This window comes from Oryx dammah, unplaced genomic scaffold (genome assembly GCF_014754425.2).
Source record: "Oryx dammah isolate SB20612 unplaced genomic scaffold, SCBI_Odam_1.1 HiC_scaffold_17, whole genome shotgun sequence".
Taxonomy (NCBI): Eukaryota; Metazoa; Chordata; class Mammalia; order Artiodactyla; family Bovidae; genus Oryx; species Oryx dammah.
The window spans coordinates 50,714,388-50,732,911 of record NW_024070201.1 but is presented as its reverse complement, the minus strand read 5'-3'; the positions used below and the strand labels follow the sequence as shown (position 1 = coordinate 50,732,911).

General features: G+C 39.7%; 1 protein-coding gene across 3 annotated transcripts in view; it reads left to right on the top strand.

Moving 5' to 3' along the window:
* The window catches only part of FAM168A (family with sequence similarity 168 member A), a 206,969-nt gene that overhangs the window by 131,324 nt on the left and 57,121 nt on the right, over positions 1-18,524 (top strand). For all 3 annotated transcript variants that reach the window (XM_040258798.1, XM_040258800.1, XM_040258797.1), the window contains exon 2: positions 4,935-5,022. In XM_040258798.1, coding sequence (XP_040114732.1) covers positions 4,953-5,022 — 70 coding nt within the window. In that variant the 5' untranslated portion in view covers positions 4,935-4,952. The remainder of the gene's footprint in view (positions 1-4,934; positions 5,023-18,524) is intronic.

Here is an 18,524-nt window from a genome sequence, read left to right as displayed (position 1 = left end):
TCCTTGTGTTGCTTACTTCAAAGGATCAAGTGAAATAGTGATTAAAATCTCATTATAAACTAGATCTTTATTAACTTACAGTGAGGTTCAGTTCAGTTCAGTTCAGTCGCTCAGTTGTGTCCGACTCTTTGTGACCCCATGAATCACAGCACGCCAGGCCTCCCTGTCCATCACCAACTCCCAGAGTTCACTCAAACTCATGTCCATCAAGTTGGTGATGCCGTCCAGCCATCTCATCCCAATAAACTCATTTTAAGTTGAAAATGCGTTTAATGCACCTAACCTACCAAACATCATGGTTTAGCCTAGCCTACTTTAAATAAACATGCTCAGAACACAGTAGCCTACAGTTGAGCAAAATCATCTAACACGAAGCCTATTTTGTAATGTTGAATCTCTCGTATAATTTATTAAATACTATATTTTAAGTGAAAAATAGAATGGTTGTATGGATACAGAATGGTTGCACATGTAAATTGGTTGTTTACCCTTGACTGACTGGGAGCTGTAGCTTATTGCTTTTGCTACCAAATATCATGAGAGAGTATTGTGCTACATACACTAGCCCAGGAAAAGCAAAATTCAGAATTCAAAGTATTTTCCTACTGAATGCATATTGCTTTGCTACCATTGTAAAGTTGAAAAATCTTAACCGAACTCTCATAATTTGGGGACCATCTATATAAGCTTTGTAAATGGTAAAGTTCTTTAAAACCTTATATAGGTAGTTTGTAAACTACGTTAATTTAAAACACTGCAACCTGTTTTGCATATGGTACTTCTAAGTGTTCACTCTTCACCCCTGAAATTTTTCTTGTCATTTTGTGCTCATAGATTTTGCTATTGATTTGAAAGAGATTGTTCAGATATTTTTGAGGGCAGCAGCAGCAGGCTACTTGTCAGACAGTCTGGGGATGAAGTCCAGCTCTACAAAGAGGGAAGTCTTTAGCACCTCTGTCTGTTTTCTTTAGTCATCATGCTGCCACTCAGCTCACCACTGCTTGTACTGCCCAAGATGAGTTATCAGTAGAGGCTTCTCTGAACATTGGAAGTAAATGCTGGAGAGATGTGAAGCCAAGTTGTTAACTGAAATGTGCCAAGAAGTGCCAAACACCTTGAAACTATTCCAGAGTTGTTTTTTGAAGGAAGCATGAAGGATGGTTCATTATGTATTCAACTACTATGCATTTAGTGACCATTATATATTAGGTAATATTTTGGGTATTGGGGATACAAGAAAAAATAAACAGAATCCTTGTTCTTATGGAACTTACAACTCTAATGGGGGAAAGAATAAACAAATAGACAAGAAAGGATATCAGTTAATGATTGGGGTCAATGGGAAAAGTAAAACAGAAATTGGGGACAGAATAACAGTAGGAGTTATTTTTAGATAGGTTGGCTAGATAGGTTGGCTAAGGAATTAACTTCAGACACGGTGACATTTGTTCAGAGACCTGAATGAAGTGAGGGAGTATGTTATTTGAATATCTGGGGAAGGGCATTTTTGGTGTGAGAAAGAGCAAGTGCAAAGGCCCTGAGGCATAAGCATACATGTGTGTTCAGGGAACAAGAATGTCCCTTGTAGAAATCAAGAGATAGTAGTAGGAGTTGCACCCAGAGTGGTAGGCACGTGAGACCAGATCATATAAGGCTGTAGACCTTTATAGGGGCTCCCCAGGTGGCACTAGTGGTGAGGAAGCTGCCTGCCAGTGCAGGAGATGTAAGAGGCATGGGAAGGATCCCTGGGTGGGGAGGATCCCGCTTCGGTCTTCTGGAGGAGGGGCATGGCAACCCACTCCAGTATTCCTGCGTGGAGAATCACATGGACAGAGGAGCCTGGTGGGCTACAGTCCATAGGGTTGCAGAGTCGGACATGATTGAAGCATGTAAGGACTTTAGATTTTATCCTGAATGAGATGGGAAGCTATTGCAGAGTTGTGTTTGCTGTCACAAGTAATGTAGACTTACTGTGGTTCAACCCCAGGGAGCAGGGGCAACTCCATACTCAGCTCTAGAGAGGGAGCTAAATGGGACTTACACCTTGGCACTTATCTTACTCAAGAAGTGAAATCAGGTTGGATTGATAGCATGTGGCAGCTAATATCCTATACAGCTGGCAGGAATAGAAGTCAGGCAGTCAGTGACTTTATTTACTCATAACTGCCTGTGTGTGTCCAGCAAGGACCCAGTAGTTGCCTCCATGGTGGGATCTCTCAGGGGCTATTAGTATCATAATAAAGACACTATTGCCAAATCCAAGGTTGTAAAGGTTTTGCTATCTTTTCTTTTTTCTTCTATGAGTATTATCTTTTTAGCTGTCTCATTTAGGTCTTTGATTTGGGGTGCTAGTCTTAACCTTGTCCCTTACTTACTTTGTGACCTCAGGCTGTTCATTTGCCATTTCTCAGCCTCACTTTTTTCATCTTGTTACAATAAAAGTGGACATTTGAGTATACAAAACAACAACAGAAAACAAAGGTTGCCACAGTTAGGATTTAAGGGGAGGGTCTTGACCCCAAAGATAGAGAACTTTTGGGGATGGTGAAAATACTTTGTATCCTAATTGTGGTGGTGTTTCTACAACTATATACATTTTTCAGAGCTCATAGAACTGTATGCCTAAAAGGAGTAAATTTTACTACATGTGAATTGTACCTCAATAAACCTAGCTTTAAAACAATACCTACAACAACTCTGCAAAGTATGTGTTATTCTTTCCCATTTTGAGTCTAGTGGGAACTGAGGCTCAGGAAAGTTAGTGGACTTGCCTGTGGTCCCACATTTGGTATGTGGCAGTTCCAGAATTTGAACCTAAATCTGCCTGGTAATAGAGCTTGTGATCTTCCTACTCATTTTTAGCCTGTCCCTGAAACTATTTGTGTGTGGATTCTGTTGTGAAAGGCTGACCTTCCCTTGAAAGCCAGGAACTCTGTCTGCCTATTGTATTCTTATTCTGCATTTTGAACCCCCTGGCAGATCTCATTTCTGCCAGTCATTTGTTGAGGTTGGAGTCCACGCTGTTGTGGAGTGCTGCTCAGGCATGGTCTCCTTCTGAGGCTGTGGTTCTCATTTTTGAGCAGCAGGAGACCAGTTTCAAAACTGATGAGTTTCTTTGGTTATGAAGAGCAATTTCAAACTTCGTCCAGTCAGCAACAAAGAGTAGCTTCTCAGTAGGAGAGTGCTCAGATATTTACAGGACCTGTTGTGCTGCTTAGCAGTCTTCCTTACCCTGGCTTATTTAACAGAGAACCTGTTGGGTAGAAGAGAGATCCGAGGCTATTACCATCATTACTTACATCTGCATTCCACTTTGTAGTTTGCAGTGTATTTTAATATCTGTGAACTCTCTTAGCACCTTGCCAAGAGAGTACTTATATTTAGAGAGAGAATGTACTTGACGGTGGACTTCCCAGTTGGTGCAGTGGTAAAGAATCTGCTTGCTGATGCAGGAGATGTGGATATGATTCCTGGGTTGGGAAAATCCCCTGGAGAAGGAAATGGCAACCCACTCCAACATTCTTACCTGGTAAATGCCATGCACAGAGAAGCCTGGTGGTCTACAGTCTATCACAAAGTCGGACACAACTGAGCACACACGTACGTTCTTGGCAGTATTCTTGGATAACTCTGGCTGCAAGTATGTTTTTTTCTTAATTTGTGCCGGAATGTGTATATTTCCTATAACTTTCATCAGGTTGTTCTAGTTGCAGGTTGTCAACTGATGATGGTTTAATCTAGCCTGTTGCCCTGGGGTGATTTGCCAGGGCTGCACATTGGGTACATTTCAAGAAGTTCTGTCATCTGAATTTGACCAATGGCATTTTCTTTTCTACCTGTTTGCCCCACCTTCCTCTCTTTGGGAACCCATCTTTCCTCCATCTCTCATTCCAGAACTCTGGACAGGCTAATTAATCTCAGAGCAATTGTCATCAAACCAGCTGTTGACGTTAACTGCTTGTCTTCAGCTTTGGACTTGTTTCCTGTCCTGAGGTGTTATGGAAGAAGTTAATGACCTAAAATATTGCCTTTCTATCATGTGAGCCTAGTTAGGAGGAAATAGCTTGATTTTTATGAAGTGTAAATAATATATTTGGAGACACGTTTTCAAACATGTGTTGGCCTGTGTATCAGAGTTGGTTCCCTAAACAAGATGGGACAAATTGGCTGGCTAATAGAGCTTAATACTCCATTAATCAGAATGGAGAATGTGCTTCATTAAAGTAATTAACAGAGCACTTGTGCAGGTGATACTTATTGCACACAAATTTCCAGGTTTGTTTCTTTCCCTTGAGTAAATTTTGAAAGAGACCTTGGCTGTGTTCCCTTGTTTGCATTAAAATGGTCAATGGTAATAAATTCCTATTTTCCCCCAAAACTGCTGCTAGTGTATCTTGTCTTCTGTAAGTACAAAGGGTGGATAACACACTTGCTGCTCTTCTTCCAGCAGTCTGTGTGCTTATTACCAGGCACTGGGGCTCCCTGGTGAGCAGTAGAAGTGCATCCTGTCCTAGCTCATAGACAGGCATCCTTAGAATTAGAAAGGACCGCAGAGAACCTGAAGTAATTGATTTTATGTCAGGACACTGAAGCCCAGAGAGGGGAAGAGACTTGGCCAGTGCCACACAGTACATTCATGGTAGCTGAACTTATGGGATAGTGTGACTAGTACTGAGCTGAGAATCAAAAGGCTGGGGCTGACATTAGGCCAATTGTGTCACTTCTCTGCCTCTCAGTATCTTCATGTGTACAGTGGGAAAAATGTCTAGCAAAGGGCCAAGTACAAACAAGTGGCTTTTTTTTTTTAAGTCCTCCTTATGTTATACTACGTTGCTTCTCTGTGTCACTTGAAGATTATAGATCAGAAGCCGATGTCAGGGAGAATGAGCAATCAATAATCAATGCTGGTTTTTTGTTTGTTTGTTTTTCTGTAGGATTCTCAGTTGTCCACAATGAACCCTGTTTATAGCCCCGTGCAGCCTGGGGCTCCTTATGGCAACCCGAAGAACATGGCCTACACAGGTGAGTGGTGTGAGAATGACTCTGAGTTTGAGAAGTGGTGGTTAAGGACCCTACCACATAAGGTCCTCAATGACTTTTGGCATCTGACACCTCCAAAAGCCCTTGTAAAGCTTGGAAACTTGTAGAAGGGAGACATGTCTGGAGTTCAGTTGAGATAAAAATGATGTTCTTAAGATCATGGATTATTGAACTGCCTCTAGGGGAAAGGAAGGGAGGTAACATTTATTACTGAGTACCTGCCATAGGCCTAGTCCTGTACTGGGCACTTTTACATATCATGTTTAACTTTAATCTTAATTATACATGGTGAAGCCTATTATCACCATTTCAAAGATGAGAAAAATATAATTGCAGTGAAGTCACAAAACAAAATTAGATGTTTGACCCAGGCCTGCTGATTCTGAAGGCTGATCTCTTTCCTGACTGCACACCATGCTGTTTCCTATTGCACTGCCTTTGTGAATGTTGTCTAGAATGCCATTGTCTCCTGACAGCTTCACCCTGTCGTTTACCATCTTTTCTCTGAGCTCAGACAGCACTTTTCCAGGGGGGATTCTCTCCCTTACCTGGCCTTGGGCAAGTTTTTTAACCTTCCAGAGCCTCGGTGTTCTCATTATAAAATGAGAGCAATAGTGTTACCATGTTTCGTGGGCTGCTACAAGGATTAAATGAGCAGTGTGAGGCACTCATCATATAATATATGGCACCAAGTAAGTACTTAATAATGGTTATTATTTACAAATAACTAAGAATGGGCAGGATGTATCATAATGGAAGTAAATGAGAAAAAATATATAAATTATCTAGCATGGTACTTAGTATATCATGAGCCTTTAAAAGTATAATGAAAATAAATCCAAGGTGACGATAACAGTATGAATGAATACCTGGAGGTAAGAAAGTATGGTCAAGGTACAGTCTACTTGAGATTAGCTGGACTAAAGCGTGGAAGAGGGGGGGAATGGGAAATAGAGCTTAAAAAGTAGAGTAATAACGGTCATGGTGGCAGAATCGGAGATGGGAGGATAGAGAGTTTCACCCTGGAAGAGAGAGAGGGTGTGTGGAGCATACTGGTTCCTTTTTATAAATTTGCACTTTACTATGTATGCTTTATAGCCTCCTAGATTGAGAATAGAGGGATCTCTGAGAACTTTTTGTCTGGTTGTTCCAAATTTTTGTTCAATTAGAACATTGTGGGGTGCGGGGCTTCAAAAATCCTCAAATATTGGATACGATTTATGAAAAATATTTAGAACTATTTTTATAAAATCTGCATATACACAAGATGATCAGTGTGTGCTAACACATTTGCAGCTATTTATGCTTGTAAATCAGGATTTTATGAATGCTGTGCAACCCAAATAATACTTAGGACTATATTGAGCCTGATGTGACTAAGCTGTCATCATTAATTTTCAATTTCACTTTTGTGTTTATCACAACAGCTTTATTATCCTGACTTAACTCCAATAGTAAATACATTCTATTTGGGCTTCTATAGTATGTTTATTCTAATACTGTTAATATCAGTAACCAGGATCTATTTGGCAGTATCCTATGCCCCACTAGCTCAGGGAGCCTGTTGGTTTTTCTCTTCCTGGTTCAAAATATTCCAGCAACCTAAGTCCTTTGCCAGAGGGGACCGAGCCACTTTGGTAGACAGAGCCGGGGGGAATCCTTCAGGTTTCATGTGATCCTGGCTGCCTTCATTCTTACTGAGTTGCTAAACCTGAGAAAGAAGCAGTTGCATTTATCTATTGATTTGCACAAAGAAGATTAGCAGTATAACATATTGATAAATGTGTTTCAACTGAATGAACAACAAGCAAGTTCAAATCCCAGCTTTTTCAGATAATAGCTAGATGACTTTGGACAAATCACTTAACCTTCCTAAATTTGAATTTCTTTTATAAATTGGGCTAATACTATTTCATAGGATAGTTGTGAGAATTAAATGAGATAATTAGTACTCCTCTGCAGGGAGAGAGGGGGGATTGTCTTTGTTTCTACTAATCACCAAGGATTATTATCAGCCTGGAACTATGTTTTAATTTTTCTGCTGGGATTCTAAGACTGCACAGATGGTATAAACTCCATATAAGTAGAATACATTCAAACTTCGCACAGGCCAAGATTTCAATTCTTAAGGAAATTTTCTTTTTTAACCTAAGCTTCCAGTTTTCTCTCTACTTTTCAATTTCCTTTTCATTTTTTGACCTCAGGAGATTTCTTCTCTTTCTTAAAATCTCAAGTCTGCCTATATTTGTTATATAACATAAAATGTTTGTTATACTTTTTATCCAGCTTTTCTAGGTGTTATGGAGTAGGCAAATTTTCAAGTTATCTTTTCTTCCAAATTGCAAGACATAAAGATCCAAGTGAGGTAACCTGTAAAACAGATGTCAAATACAATGCATTAGAGTAAACATTCACTATTATTGTTAGTAAAAATAATGGTTATATTAAAGAGTGTTAATTACCATTTGGCAAGTACATACTAGGTACTTCATTAATTATAATCTTACTATAAACGCCATAGTACTCTTCTTTTTAGTTAAAATAACTGATAGTTTAATTCATGTTGTATTATTTGGCCAGTATATATATAGCATCTGAAGGATGAGGAAAGATTTGAACCCGGGTCTTTATGATTTCAAAGTGATAATGCTTTCTGTTATAGCAAGCTGATTTGTCTTAAAATATGTGCTTCTTTCACTGCTTCCAGTGATAAACTAGGGGAAAAGATTGTCTTTTCAGTTTCTAGGAGTAGGGAGCCTCACGTTTGAGGAGCAAGCAGCTAGCTCCTGACAGCAGTTTGGGGTAGGCTCGGAGTGGGGGCAGTATAAGTGGAGGGTCAAGTCTGTTGTGGTGTTGTCTGCTTCAGAGGTAACAGGGTGGTGGCTACGAGGAATAGAGAAGTTGGAAAAATTCTTGATTTGAAATTCCCTCTGAAATAGGGAAATAAAATACAGCTTTGCAGTTACAATTCTGACACCAATTCCAATGTGTGGATTCTTTCCCCACAACAAGCTATTCTCTGACACCAGCAGGGTGTCCTGCAATTCAACTCAATTCTGACACAATTCAACTCAATTCTGACACTGTCTACTTGGAGATAATGTCAGATTCCACAGGTTGAGAGCTCAGTCCCATAAAACTGTCCTCATTTCAGATGCCAATCGCAAGTCCAGGTTGTGACCTGTGCTTCTCACTGACTGGCTGTAAATCTGAGGTTCCTATAATTCCCTCCCTGGGTTCAGTTAATTGCCAGGGCAGCTCACAGAACTTAGGAAACCAGTTTATTCACTAGATTATTGGTTTATTATAAAAGGATGTAACTCAGGAACAGGCAGATGGAAGAGATGCAAAAGACAGTGAATACAGAAAAGAATGTGGATCCTCTAGAGGGCGCCACTCTCCCTGTACCTCTACGTGTTCACCAACCTAGAAGCTCTCTGAACTTTGTCCCTTTTGATTTTTGATAGCTCAGTTGATAAAGAATCCACCAGCAATGCAGGAGACCCCGGTTCAATTACTGGGTCAGGAAGATCCACTGGAGGGGGAATAGGCTACCCACTCCAGTATTCTTGGGCTTCCCTTGTGGCTCAGCTGGTGAAGAGTCTGCCTGCCATGTGGGAGACCTGGGTTTGATCCCTGGGTTGGGAAGATCCCCTGGAGAAGGGAAAGGCTATTCTGGCCTGGAGAATTCCATGGACTGTATGTATAGTCCATGAGGTTGCAATAAGTCAGACACGACTGAGGGACTTTTGCTTGCTTTCTTTCGGTATATAGGTATGATTGACCATTGGAGTTTAATTCAACCTGCAGTCCCTCTCCTCCTGTTTGGGATGTAAGATCCTGCATGCCACATAGCATGGACCCCCCAAGAAAAGGCATCTTTATTGCTCTTATCACTTAGGAAAATTTCATAGGTTTTTAGGAACCCTGTGCCAGGAACAGGGATGAAGACTAAATGTATGCTTTTTATAAATCACAGTATCACAGCAATAGTGTATTCCAGTAAACAGCTGTCTTCTAGCCAGTTGACAGTTCTCTCTCTCTTTATATCTCCTTTTTAAAGCTCCTTTACTGAGCACTTACTGTATGCCAAAAATTGAGCTCAGTGTTTTACAGACTATTTATTTTTATATTTGCAGTAATCCTATGAAGTGGTTATAACTAGCTCCTTGCACATCTTGGAAAAGTTAAAGAATATAAATCTGTTCATATACTTTAAAATACTGAAAGTATAGGTAGTGTTGTAGACTGAGTGTTTATGTCCCCCCAAATTCATACATTGAAACCCTGGCCCCCCAGTGTGATGGTATTTGGAGATGGAGCCTTTGGGAGGTAATTAGGTTTAGATGAGGTCATGAGACGAGGGCCTTCACAGTAGGATTAGTACCTTTATAAGAAGAGAAGGAGACACCAGAGTTTTCTCTCTGCCAAGGGAGTGATCTTGGGTGGCCTTGGCCTGCAACAGCTTGTATCGGGGCTTTGGTTTCCAGCCAGAGATGGAGGCCAGGTCATGGTGGTAAAAGTACCAGATCCTAGCCACTAGGCAGTGGTCAATGACAAAGGCCCTGGCTCTTTGACTTTGCAGAAAAGATTTTCTACAAATACAGAAAGTAGTGAAGCAAGTGAAGTATTTATTAAGAGGAAAAAGAGTACAGTATGTGTGGACAGACACACGGGCAGACTGAGAGGGACATTCCCTGACTTGCTGAGTTGCACCCTCAGTTTGAAGTACTTTTATGTAGCATTTCTTCCGGTTCCCTTTGGCCAATCATTTTGATTTTGCCTGGTTTGCAGTCCATATTTGGTATATCTTGGGATCCTCCCATGTGTGTGCACACATTCCTTGACAATATTCCTCTTTGACCACCAAGGAACCTTTCTGCACATGTGTAGTCCGAGAGGTCTTCTGACTTCGAGAATGAGAAATACATGATCTGGGCAGGGCCCAGCCTTCTCCCTTAATTGTCCCACTCTTCTTGTTCTGGAGTTTTGGTCTATAGGAAATGAATTTCCAGTTGCTTTATCCTGGTGGTGGGGGGTGAGGTGGGGTATTTCTCTCCTGCCTCAGAAGGACACAGCAAAAGGACTGCCATTAGCAAGCCAGGAAGAGAGAGCCCTCACTAGAACTCAGCCAGACTGGCACCCTGATCCACATACTTTGAGCCTCCAGAACTCTGAGAAAGAAATGTCTGTTGTTTAAACCACGCAGTCAGTCTGTGTTATTTTGTTGTGGCAGCTCCAGCTTACAGTAAAGATAGTAAGTACAGTGAACACTTGAATATGCTTTCCATGGATTGACCATGAAAATGGGCTCTTTACAGACTGGGACATTTCTTTGTCTGAAAGGTCTCAGAAATGTTTCTCTGCTAGAAGTTTGAAGTGTAGTTAAGATCTAAACATTGTCTACTTTTCCGGTTTTTTCCTTTTTCTCTTTTTTTCTTAAAATGTTCTAATGGTGAGAGTGTCCAAGTGTCACTAGAGGCACTAGAGGTATATGTGCTGAGAAGAGGACAGGTTTTGGATTCTGTCAGATCTGGAGTAGAATCTAGGCTCTGCCACTAATTAACTGTGCAAGCTTGAGCAAGTTATTTAACCTTTCTGAATCTCAGTTTCCTCAACTGTAAAATGGGATAATGATCTATACAGATGGTTGGTTCACTGGCCCATGAGAATGTTTATAAAGCCTCTGGTACCGTGCTCATCACTGATGCTCAGTTAATGGTTATCACAGTGCACAGCAATGAGCATACCATATAGGGAAAAGAATATGGGATATGGAGTTAGTGACTTAGATTACAGACCTGATTCTGCCACTTAAAAACTATGTGACATCAGATAAATTATTAACCTTTCTGGGCTTCAGTATATCCTTTGCAAAAAGAAAAAGGACTGTGAATGCCACCTTTACAAGACAGCTGGGAGTAATAAATGTAATGGGGCCAACCATTGACATGTGAAATTTCAAAAATCCAGTTAGAAAAGAATTCTGAAGTGTGAGAATAGATGGACCCCCCTTGCACTAACTCATCATTTTATAGGTGAGATAATGAAGAACTGTTGAGGAAAGTATTGAAGCTAGGCTGGTACCTAAAGTCTACCCATTCTGGGTCTGTATATTCATTGTCTCACTATCACAAAGAGCAACCAAGGTTTTATCCTTGAAAACCTTCCTTCTTTACATCCTTTCCTGGCCATTTCCCCATCTTTTGCTGGGCCACACCAGCTCACATGCTCTCCCCACTCCTTTGCTGAGCCCTAAATGAATTTCTTGGCTTCAATATTACAGCAAACACGTTCAATATGCCATTTACCCCTCCCCACAAAAGACATGGCCTTCAAGGTTGCAAAGCTAGGAAATTGGTATGTTCAGACTTTACTAGCATTTTCCACCAGTTTTTTTTCCCCTCTAGAATGCTTTCTTTACTTAAAAAAAATATTAGTTTAAGAAGCCGATTTTTTTTTTAATGTCTTTTAATTGATTTATTTTGGCTATGCTACATGGCATGTAGGATCTTAATTTCCCAACCAGGGATCAAACCCACGCCCACTACAATGGAAGCATGGAATCTTAACCTCTGGGCTACCAGAGAAGTCCCCAGATTTGTATTTGACATGGCAGTTTGTCAGCTAGAGGACCTTAATAAGTAAGCTGATCGCCTGAAAATACAATTAAATAATCTGAGGGTTAAAAAAAAAATCTTTCTTTGCAGTGACCCTGCCCTGCACATTTTACTCCTCTATAAGGACCACCTGGTGGAGGTTTTAAGACTGACATTTGTACTTTGGTCTTTGGAAATAACTTTTATGGGTTTTTTCCCCCTCGTATTTATTTCTTATAACAAGTCTGGGGAGATAGCCCTTATTTTCCAAACGAAGTGACTGAAGATCAGTTTTCTCAAGGTCATAATACATGGCAGAGCCCCCAAGCCCCAGTTTTCTCCATTACAAAGCAAGAGCTTTTAACTGCTGTAGCACACTTGACTGTGTCTTGGAAACCACAGTGATTAGGATCTGAGATGAGCCTAGAAAATGGATTGATTCCTGAAACTACTCTATGAAACCCCCTGCTGATATTACAACGGGTCTCTGCTCAGAAAAACTTCTCAGGTCACTGAGTTACTTTTCCACCTTTGATTGCACAATAGCCTCTAAGGAGAATTCTTATCAACTTGTCTTGCTGTAGTAGTTACTAACAATCTCCTTGTTGTTAGGCCTTCATCCTATTTGACCTCTGTATCATTGGATACTCCTGACTTCTCCCTTCTTGAAATTTTTGTTTCCTTGCTCTTCTTTGATTATATTATAATTTTTCTCCTTATGGGTTCTCTTTATGAGTTATGTAGAGACTGCAGAGATCCTCAGAGAAAGCAAAAGGGAACTTTTTCCCTTGCACATTTGGTTTATAGCAAATTTTCCTTTTTAGAACAAGGATAGTTGAAATCTAACAATTCCTTTGAGTTTCTCTGTAAGGAAGAGGTATGCTCAAACTCTTGCATTACCTGTGTAGTCAGCTTGGACTGGTTTAATTTGGATCTCAGCTTCTTTGCTAACAAAGCCAGATTTGACTTCTAAAAACAAAATTAACTTTCAGTTATGAATAAGTACGAGGGACATAATGTACAGTGTGATAAATATAATTAACACTGCTGTATGATATATATGCAGTTTACTTAGAGAATAAATCCTATCACAAATAAAAAAGTATTTTTTCAGGACTTCAGTGGTGGTCCAGTGGCTAAGACTCCTCACTCCCAGTGCAGGGAACCCAGGTTCAATCCCTGGTCAGGGGAGATCCCACATGCCAAAACTAAGATCCACACAGTCAAATAAATATTTTTAAAAAAGAATAGAAAAAAATTTTTTTCCGTTTATTTAATTTTGTATATATATGAGATGATGGATGCCCACTAAACTTATCATGTAACCACTTCATGATGTATATAAGTCAATTATTCTGTACACCTTAAACTTATATAGTGCTGTATGTCAATTATATCTCAACAAAACTGGAAGAAAAAATTTAACTCTCCAATGCCAAATTTTCTCTGAAGCTTAAGAAAACAAGGGTCCACAGAACCCCACGTGATAATAGATAAGAAGTAAAATACTTTACAACTTTACCATTTGTAATTTCGTTGAATCTTTATAACAGTTGTATGAAGTAGAAGTTTTTATTAAAATATTCATTTTACCGATGAAAATCGAAGAAAGGTCAATAAATGTGTACAGGTTTTTATCGCTTGTAAGTGGCAATGCTAAGACTGGAGCTTGAGTTTACTGGACTCTAACTCTAATTACAGTTGTGCTTCCCACTCCACCAGGCTGTCAGGCAAGTGCTCTCTGGGTTTTAAAGGGAACACAAGCAGTATGTCTGCCTCTGATACATTATGTGTGATGTCAGTACAAAGAGCAAATGGATTAAATCTTGTTTGGACAAGAATCATGTGCATTAAACTAATTTTTTCTTTGCTTGTAATTGATCTACTTTGTTAGATCACAAGATAATTTCCCATTTTGGTAGGAAAGAAAGCAATGTTTTTGCCCAAAGAAAGAAGTGTTGGTGTTGGGTTATTCCCTGTTCCTCTTGGTTCCCTGTTCTCCTGTTCATTTTTTTTTCATGTCTCTTAGACCGAGAACTCCTTGAGGATGAAGGTTAGGAACCTCCTGTGCCTAGAAGACAGCAGGCAGTTAGTTACTCATTAAATATTTTTTGAATTGTTATTATGTTTATGTTAATTATAAATTACTGTTTCTGTAGGTAATTATTTTATAGTAATAACTTCCATTTTGTGTGTGTGTGTGCGCTCGTGCTTAGTCATGTCCAGCTCTTTGTGACTCCATGGACTGTAGCCTGCCAAGCTCATCTTTTCTTGGAATTTTCCAGCAAGAATACTGAAGTGGGTTGCCATTTCCTCCTCTAAATAACTACCATTAATGACTAACAAATGGAGTACTGGGCACTTTATAAACATTGTCTTCAATTCTCATGATAACTGTACAGGAAGAGTTATTGCATATGAGGAAATAAGGTTCAACTATGTTAACTTTTCCTAGGTTTTATAGCTTGTAATTGTTAAGTGAAAAATAGGCATATGTAAAAGAAAATAATTTTTTTACTTTATTGTGGCAATATATACATAAAATTTACCATTTTAAACAATTTTAAGTATACAGTTTAGAGGCATTAAGTTCCTTCATAATGTTGTATAAACATATTATTTACAGAACTTTTTCATCACCCAAAACAGAAATTCTCTATCCATCAAATGATAATTCTCCCTTTCCCTTCCCTCTAGCCTCTGGTAACCTCTAATCTAGTTTCTGCCTCCTTGAATTTCCCTATTTTAGATATCACAAGAGTGGAATCATACAGTATTTGTCCTTTTATTTGGCTTATGTCACTTAGCATAATATTTTCAGGGTTCATCCATGTTGTAGCATATATCAGAATTCATTCCTTTTGATAGCTGGGTAACAGTTCATTTATGCCACATTTTGTTTATTCCATTCAACATTTGTCTCCTTAAATCCTGTGAAATAAACTTTAGCCCTTGGATGCTGAACCATGGCTGTCAGCCTTTGTACTGGTCCCTCAGCCAGCAAAAGCAGCTATGAGCAATCAAACACATAAACAAACCCTGTGGAGGAACAAGGTTCTTACGGCCAACCCTAGCTTCAGCAGGCCATACCAGCAACTCAGGGCTTCACTATCACTGCTATCTGAGTGTGGGAAAGGGCATGGGCTGGGCAAATGACTAAAATGAACTGTTTATTGACTAGATTCTGGTGTTCCAAAGTAGTTACTACAGAGAGTTTCTGCTAGTTCAGGTTTGGTGGAGACATGAGTTTCTGGAACTTCCTGTTCTGACATCTTCAGGACGTCACTCCCAATATAGGTATCCTTTAAAAACAAAACCTGGTGTCATATAAAAAAGATTTGTTACCATTGCATAAAAGAAAGTATCAGGAAAGGATTTTTTTTTTCCCCAGGTAAGGTCCTAATACTTCCACTATTCTTGGCAAATAAAAAATAGCATTGCCCTGCTTGATGGTGGGTGACATGTGCTTTCCATGTATTTGTTCACAGTGACAGATTCTCAGAGGTAACAACAATGTATTCAGTCATTGGCATATTTCTGTTAAATGATGGAAATATTATCCTATAGCTCAGTTGGTTTCCTATCTTCTACCCTGGTGAAAAAAAATCTTTATTCATTAGCATGCTGAGAACTTTGAATCAAGATTTAGGTGCTTTCTTATGCTTGGAGAGATTTCATTTAAGGTTTTGCTTTAAGGTATTTCAGACTTGCTTTGCTTCCTTGGTGGCTCAGATGGTAAAGAATCTGCCTGCAGTGCAGGAGACCCAGATTCAATCCCTGGGTCAGGAAGATCCCCTGGAGAAGAGAATAACAACCCACTCCAGTATCCTTGCCAGCAGAATTTCATAGACAGAGGAGCCTGGTGGGCTACAGTCCATGGGGTCACAAAGAGTCAGACACGACTGGGTGACTAACACTTGCCACTTTCCAGGGTACTAGCCCTTACTTCTTTACGCTGCTGATACTTTTTGGATTGGCACCAGGATTGCTGGACAGAGCTCTGGGGAACACCAGGTTTTCCATCCTTGAATCTAATAATAGTAGTTCTATTAGTAACTATTCACTGAGTAACAAGATAAACAAGCTGGGTGCTTTATATAGTTCATCTCATTTAAGCCTCCTAATGTCTCACAAGATGGACATTATTGTTCAGTTTTATAGATGAAAAAACTGATGCAAGGAGGTTAAATGACTTTTCCAGGGTCATAGAGGATTTCATTACAGTTTTCCTAGGCTCCAAAGACTTCTCTGACCTCTGTCACATCCTGAATGAGAGGAGGCTGAAATTAAAAGTTCTTTATTTTGGCTCAGCTTGCTCTTTCCAAAATAAAACAAAATGAGGAGGTTAAGGATATTTTGTACAACATGGGAAATATAGCCAATATTTTATAACTATAAATGAACTACAACTTTAAAAATTATGACTCACTATATTGTACACTTGTAACTTATATACTGTATTTCAATAAAAGAATAATAAAATAAGTTTTTTAAAATGAGGCAGTTGGTCCTCAAGATGCCTTAGAAACTAGTAAAGGGCGGGGTTAAGCAAAATAGGTGTTCTCTTCCCCTCTAGTAAATGTCTGCTCAGGCCTATCTTATATATAAACTTCCAGGTGAGATTTTGTTTGAAGGGAGGGTTCTCCTGCCACACACAGAGGGAGGGAAATGAGCTGGTCAGGATGAACTCTGACCTTCCAGTTTCTTATGTACTCTATTCTTCAAATTGTAAGATTATCAATTTTGTGAAGATGTGACCTTTGTGTATGTTACCTCTCCATGGACTTCCTACCTTAACCAGCACAGATTGTAAGGAGAAAAAAGACAAAAGTAAGGAGGTAGTTGCAGTAGTGAGACATGCTGTCTCAGAGGGATGTGCCACTCTATTCTAAGAACTTAACATAATAAATGGATGTACTTACAAACTGCTGTGGAATAAAGTGGACATAGGGGAAGGGCCATAACTCTTCAGAGGTTGTTATCAGGAAAGCCTTCTCAGAGGTTAAGCATGGAACTAGGTCTTGAACCACAAGGTGGAGTTCTCAGTTCCAGGTCTTGTTCTGTTGCTAATAACTGCAAGACACTGGGAGAGTCTTGCTTTCACTTCCTATCCAGGCTATGAGGGACTTACATGAGTTGTTCAGCAATTTCCCTTCCAGCTCTAACATTCTGGGCATTAATCTATAAATTTTCTTTAGCTCTCTTTCATTATAAAGCAACTGGCTAACTCATACCCTTAATCTATTTCTTTTGCCTCTTCCTGAACACAGTTTTCTATGCCCCTTCTTGGAGTCCCTGGCCTTAATGAAAGGTTGAGATACCAGGAAGGTGAGGTGAGCTCAGTACCTTTACTCAGAACCCTCTCCTGCAGCAACTCTGTCAGTCCAGGTCTTCTTGCCCCAGGGCTCCTGATGTTCTTGGGCAAGACCAATAGGAAACTATGGAAGGCCTTTACAGAAAGATCCTCCTGAAAGAGACTAAGGATAAGCCATGTGAGTTCATTCCCTTTTCTCACTAAATAAGTTCATGCAATTTAATTTTCTGTTAGTTGTTTATGATGATTCCTTTGTGTATGTGTGTTTAGTCTCTCAGTCGTGTTCGACTCTGCGACCCCATGGACTATAGCCCAGCAGGCTCCTCTGTTCATGGGATCCTCCAGCCAAGAATACTGGAGTGGGTAGGCATTCCCTTCTCCAGAGGATCTTCCCAGCCCAGGGATGGAACATGGGTCTTCTGCATTGCAGGAAAATTCTTTATGGTCTGACTCACTAGGGAAACCCCTACTATGATTCATAGTTAATGGAAGCATAATTTAATACTTAATGTTAAATTGTACTTAGCCCTGAATGATATTTAGTATAGTATTTATATTAAGTTTCTTCTAGAAATTTAATTAGAAGAAATGGAATAGCTGTCGTAGTCAGCAAAAGAGTCCAAAATGCAGTACTTGGATGCAGTCTGAAAAATGACAGAATGATCTCTGTTTGTTTCTAAGGTAAACCATTTAATATCACAGTAATCCAAGTCTATGCCCCAACCAGTAATGCTGAAGAAGCTGAAGTTGAATGGCTGAAGAAGACCTACAAGAGCTTCTAGAACTAACACCACCAAAAAATGTCCTTTTCATTATAGGGGACTAGAATGCAAAAGTAGGAAGTCAAGAGATACCTGGAGTAACAGGCAAATTTGGCCTTGGAGTACAAAATGAAGCAGGTCAAAGGCTAACAGACTATTGCCAAGAGAATGCACTAGTCACAGCAAACACACTCTTCCAACAACCCAAGAGAAGACTCTACACATGGACATCACCAGATGGTCAATACCGAAATCTGATTGATTCTATTCTTTGCAGCCAAAGAGGGAGAATCTATATCCAGTTAGCAAAAACAAGACTGGGAGCTGACTATAGCTGAGATCATGAACTCCTTATGTCAAATTCAGACTTAAGTTGAAAAAAATAGGGAAAACCACTGGACCATTCAGGTATGACCTAAATCAAATCCCTTACGTTTATACAGTGGAAGTAAGAAATAGATTCAAGGGATTATATCCAATCGACACAGTGCCTGAAGAACTATGGACAGAGGTTTGTGACATTGTACAGGAGGCAGAAATCAAGACCATCCCCAAGAAAAAGAAATACAAAAAGACAAAATGGTTGTCTGAGGAGGCCTTACAAATAGCTGAGAAAAGAAATGACACAAAAGGCAAAGGAGAAAAGGAGAGATATACCTATTTGAATGCAGAGTTCCAAAGAATAGCAAGGAGCAATAAGAAAGCCTTCCTCAGTGACCAATGCAAAGAAATAGAGGAAAACAATAGAATGGGAAAGACTAGAGATCTCTTCAAGAAAATTAGAGATACCACGGGAACATTTCATGCAAA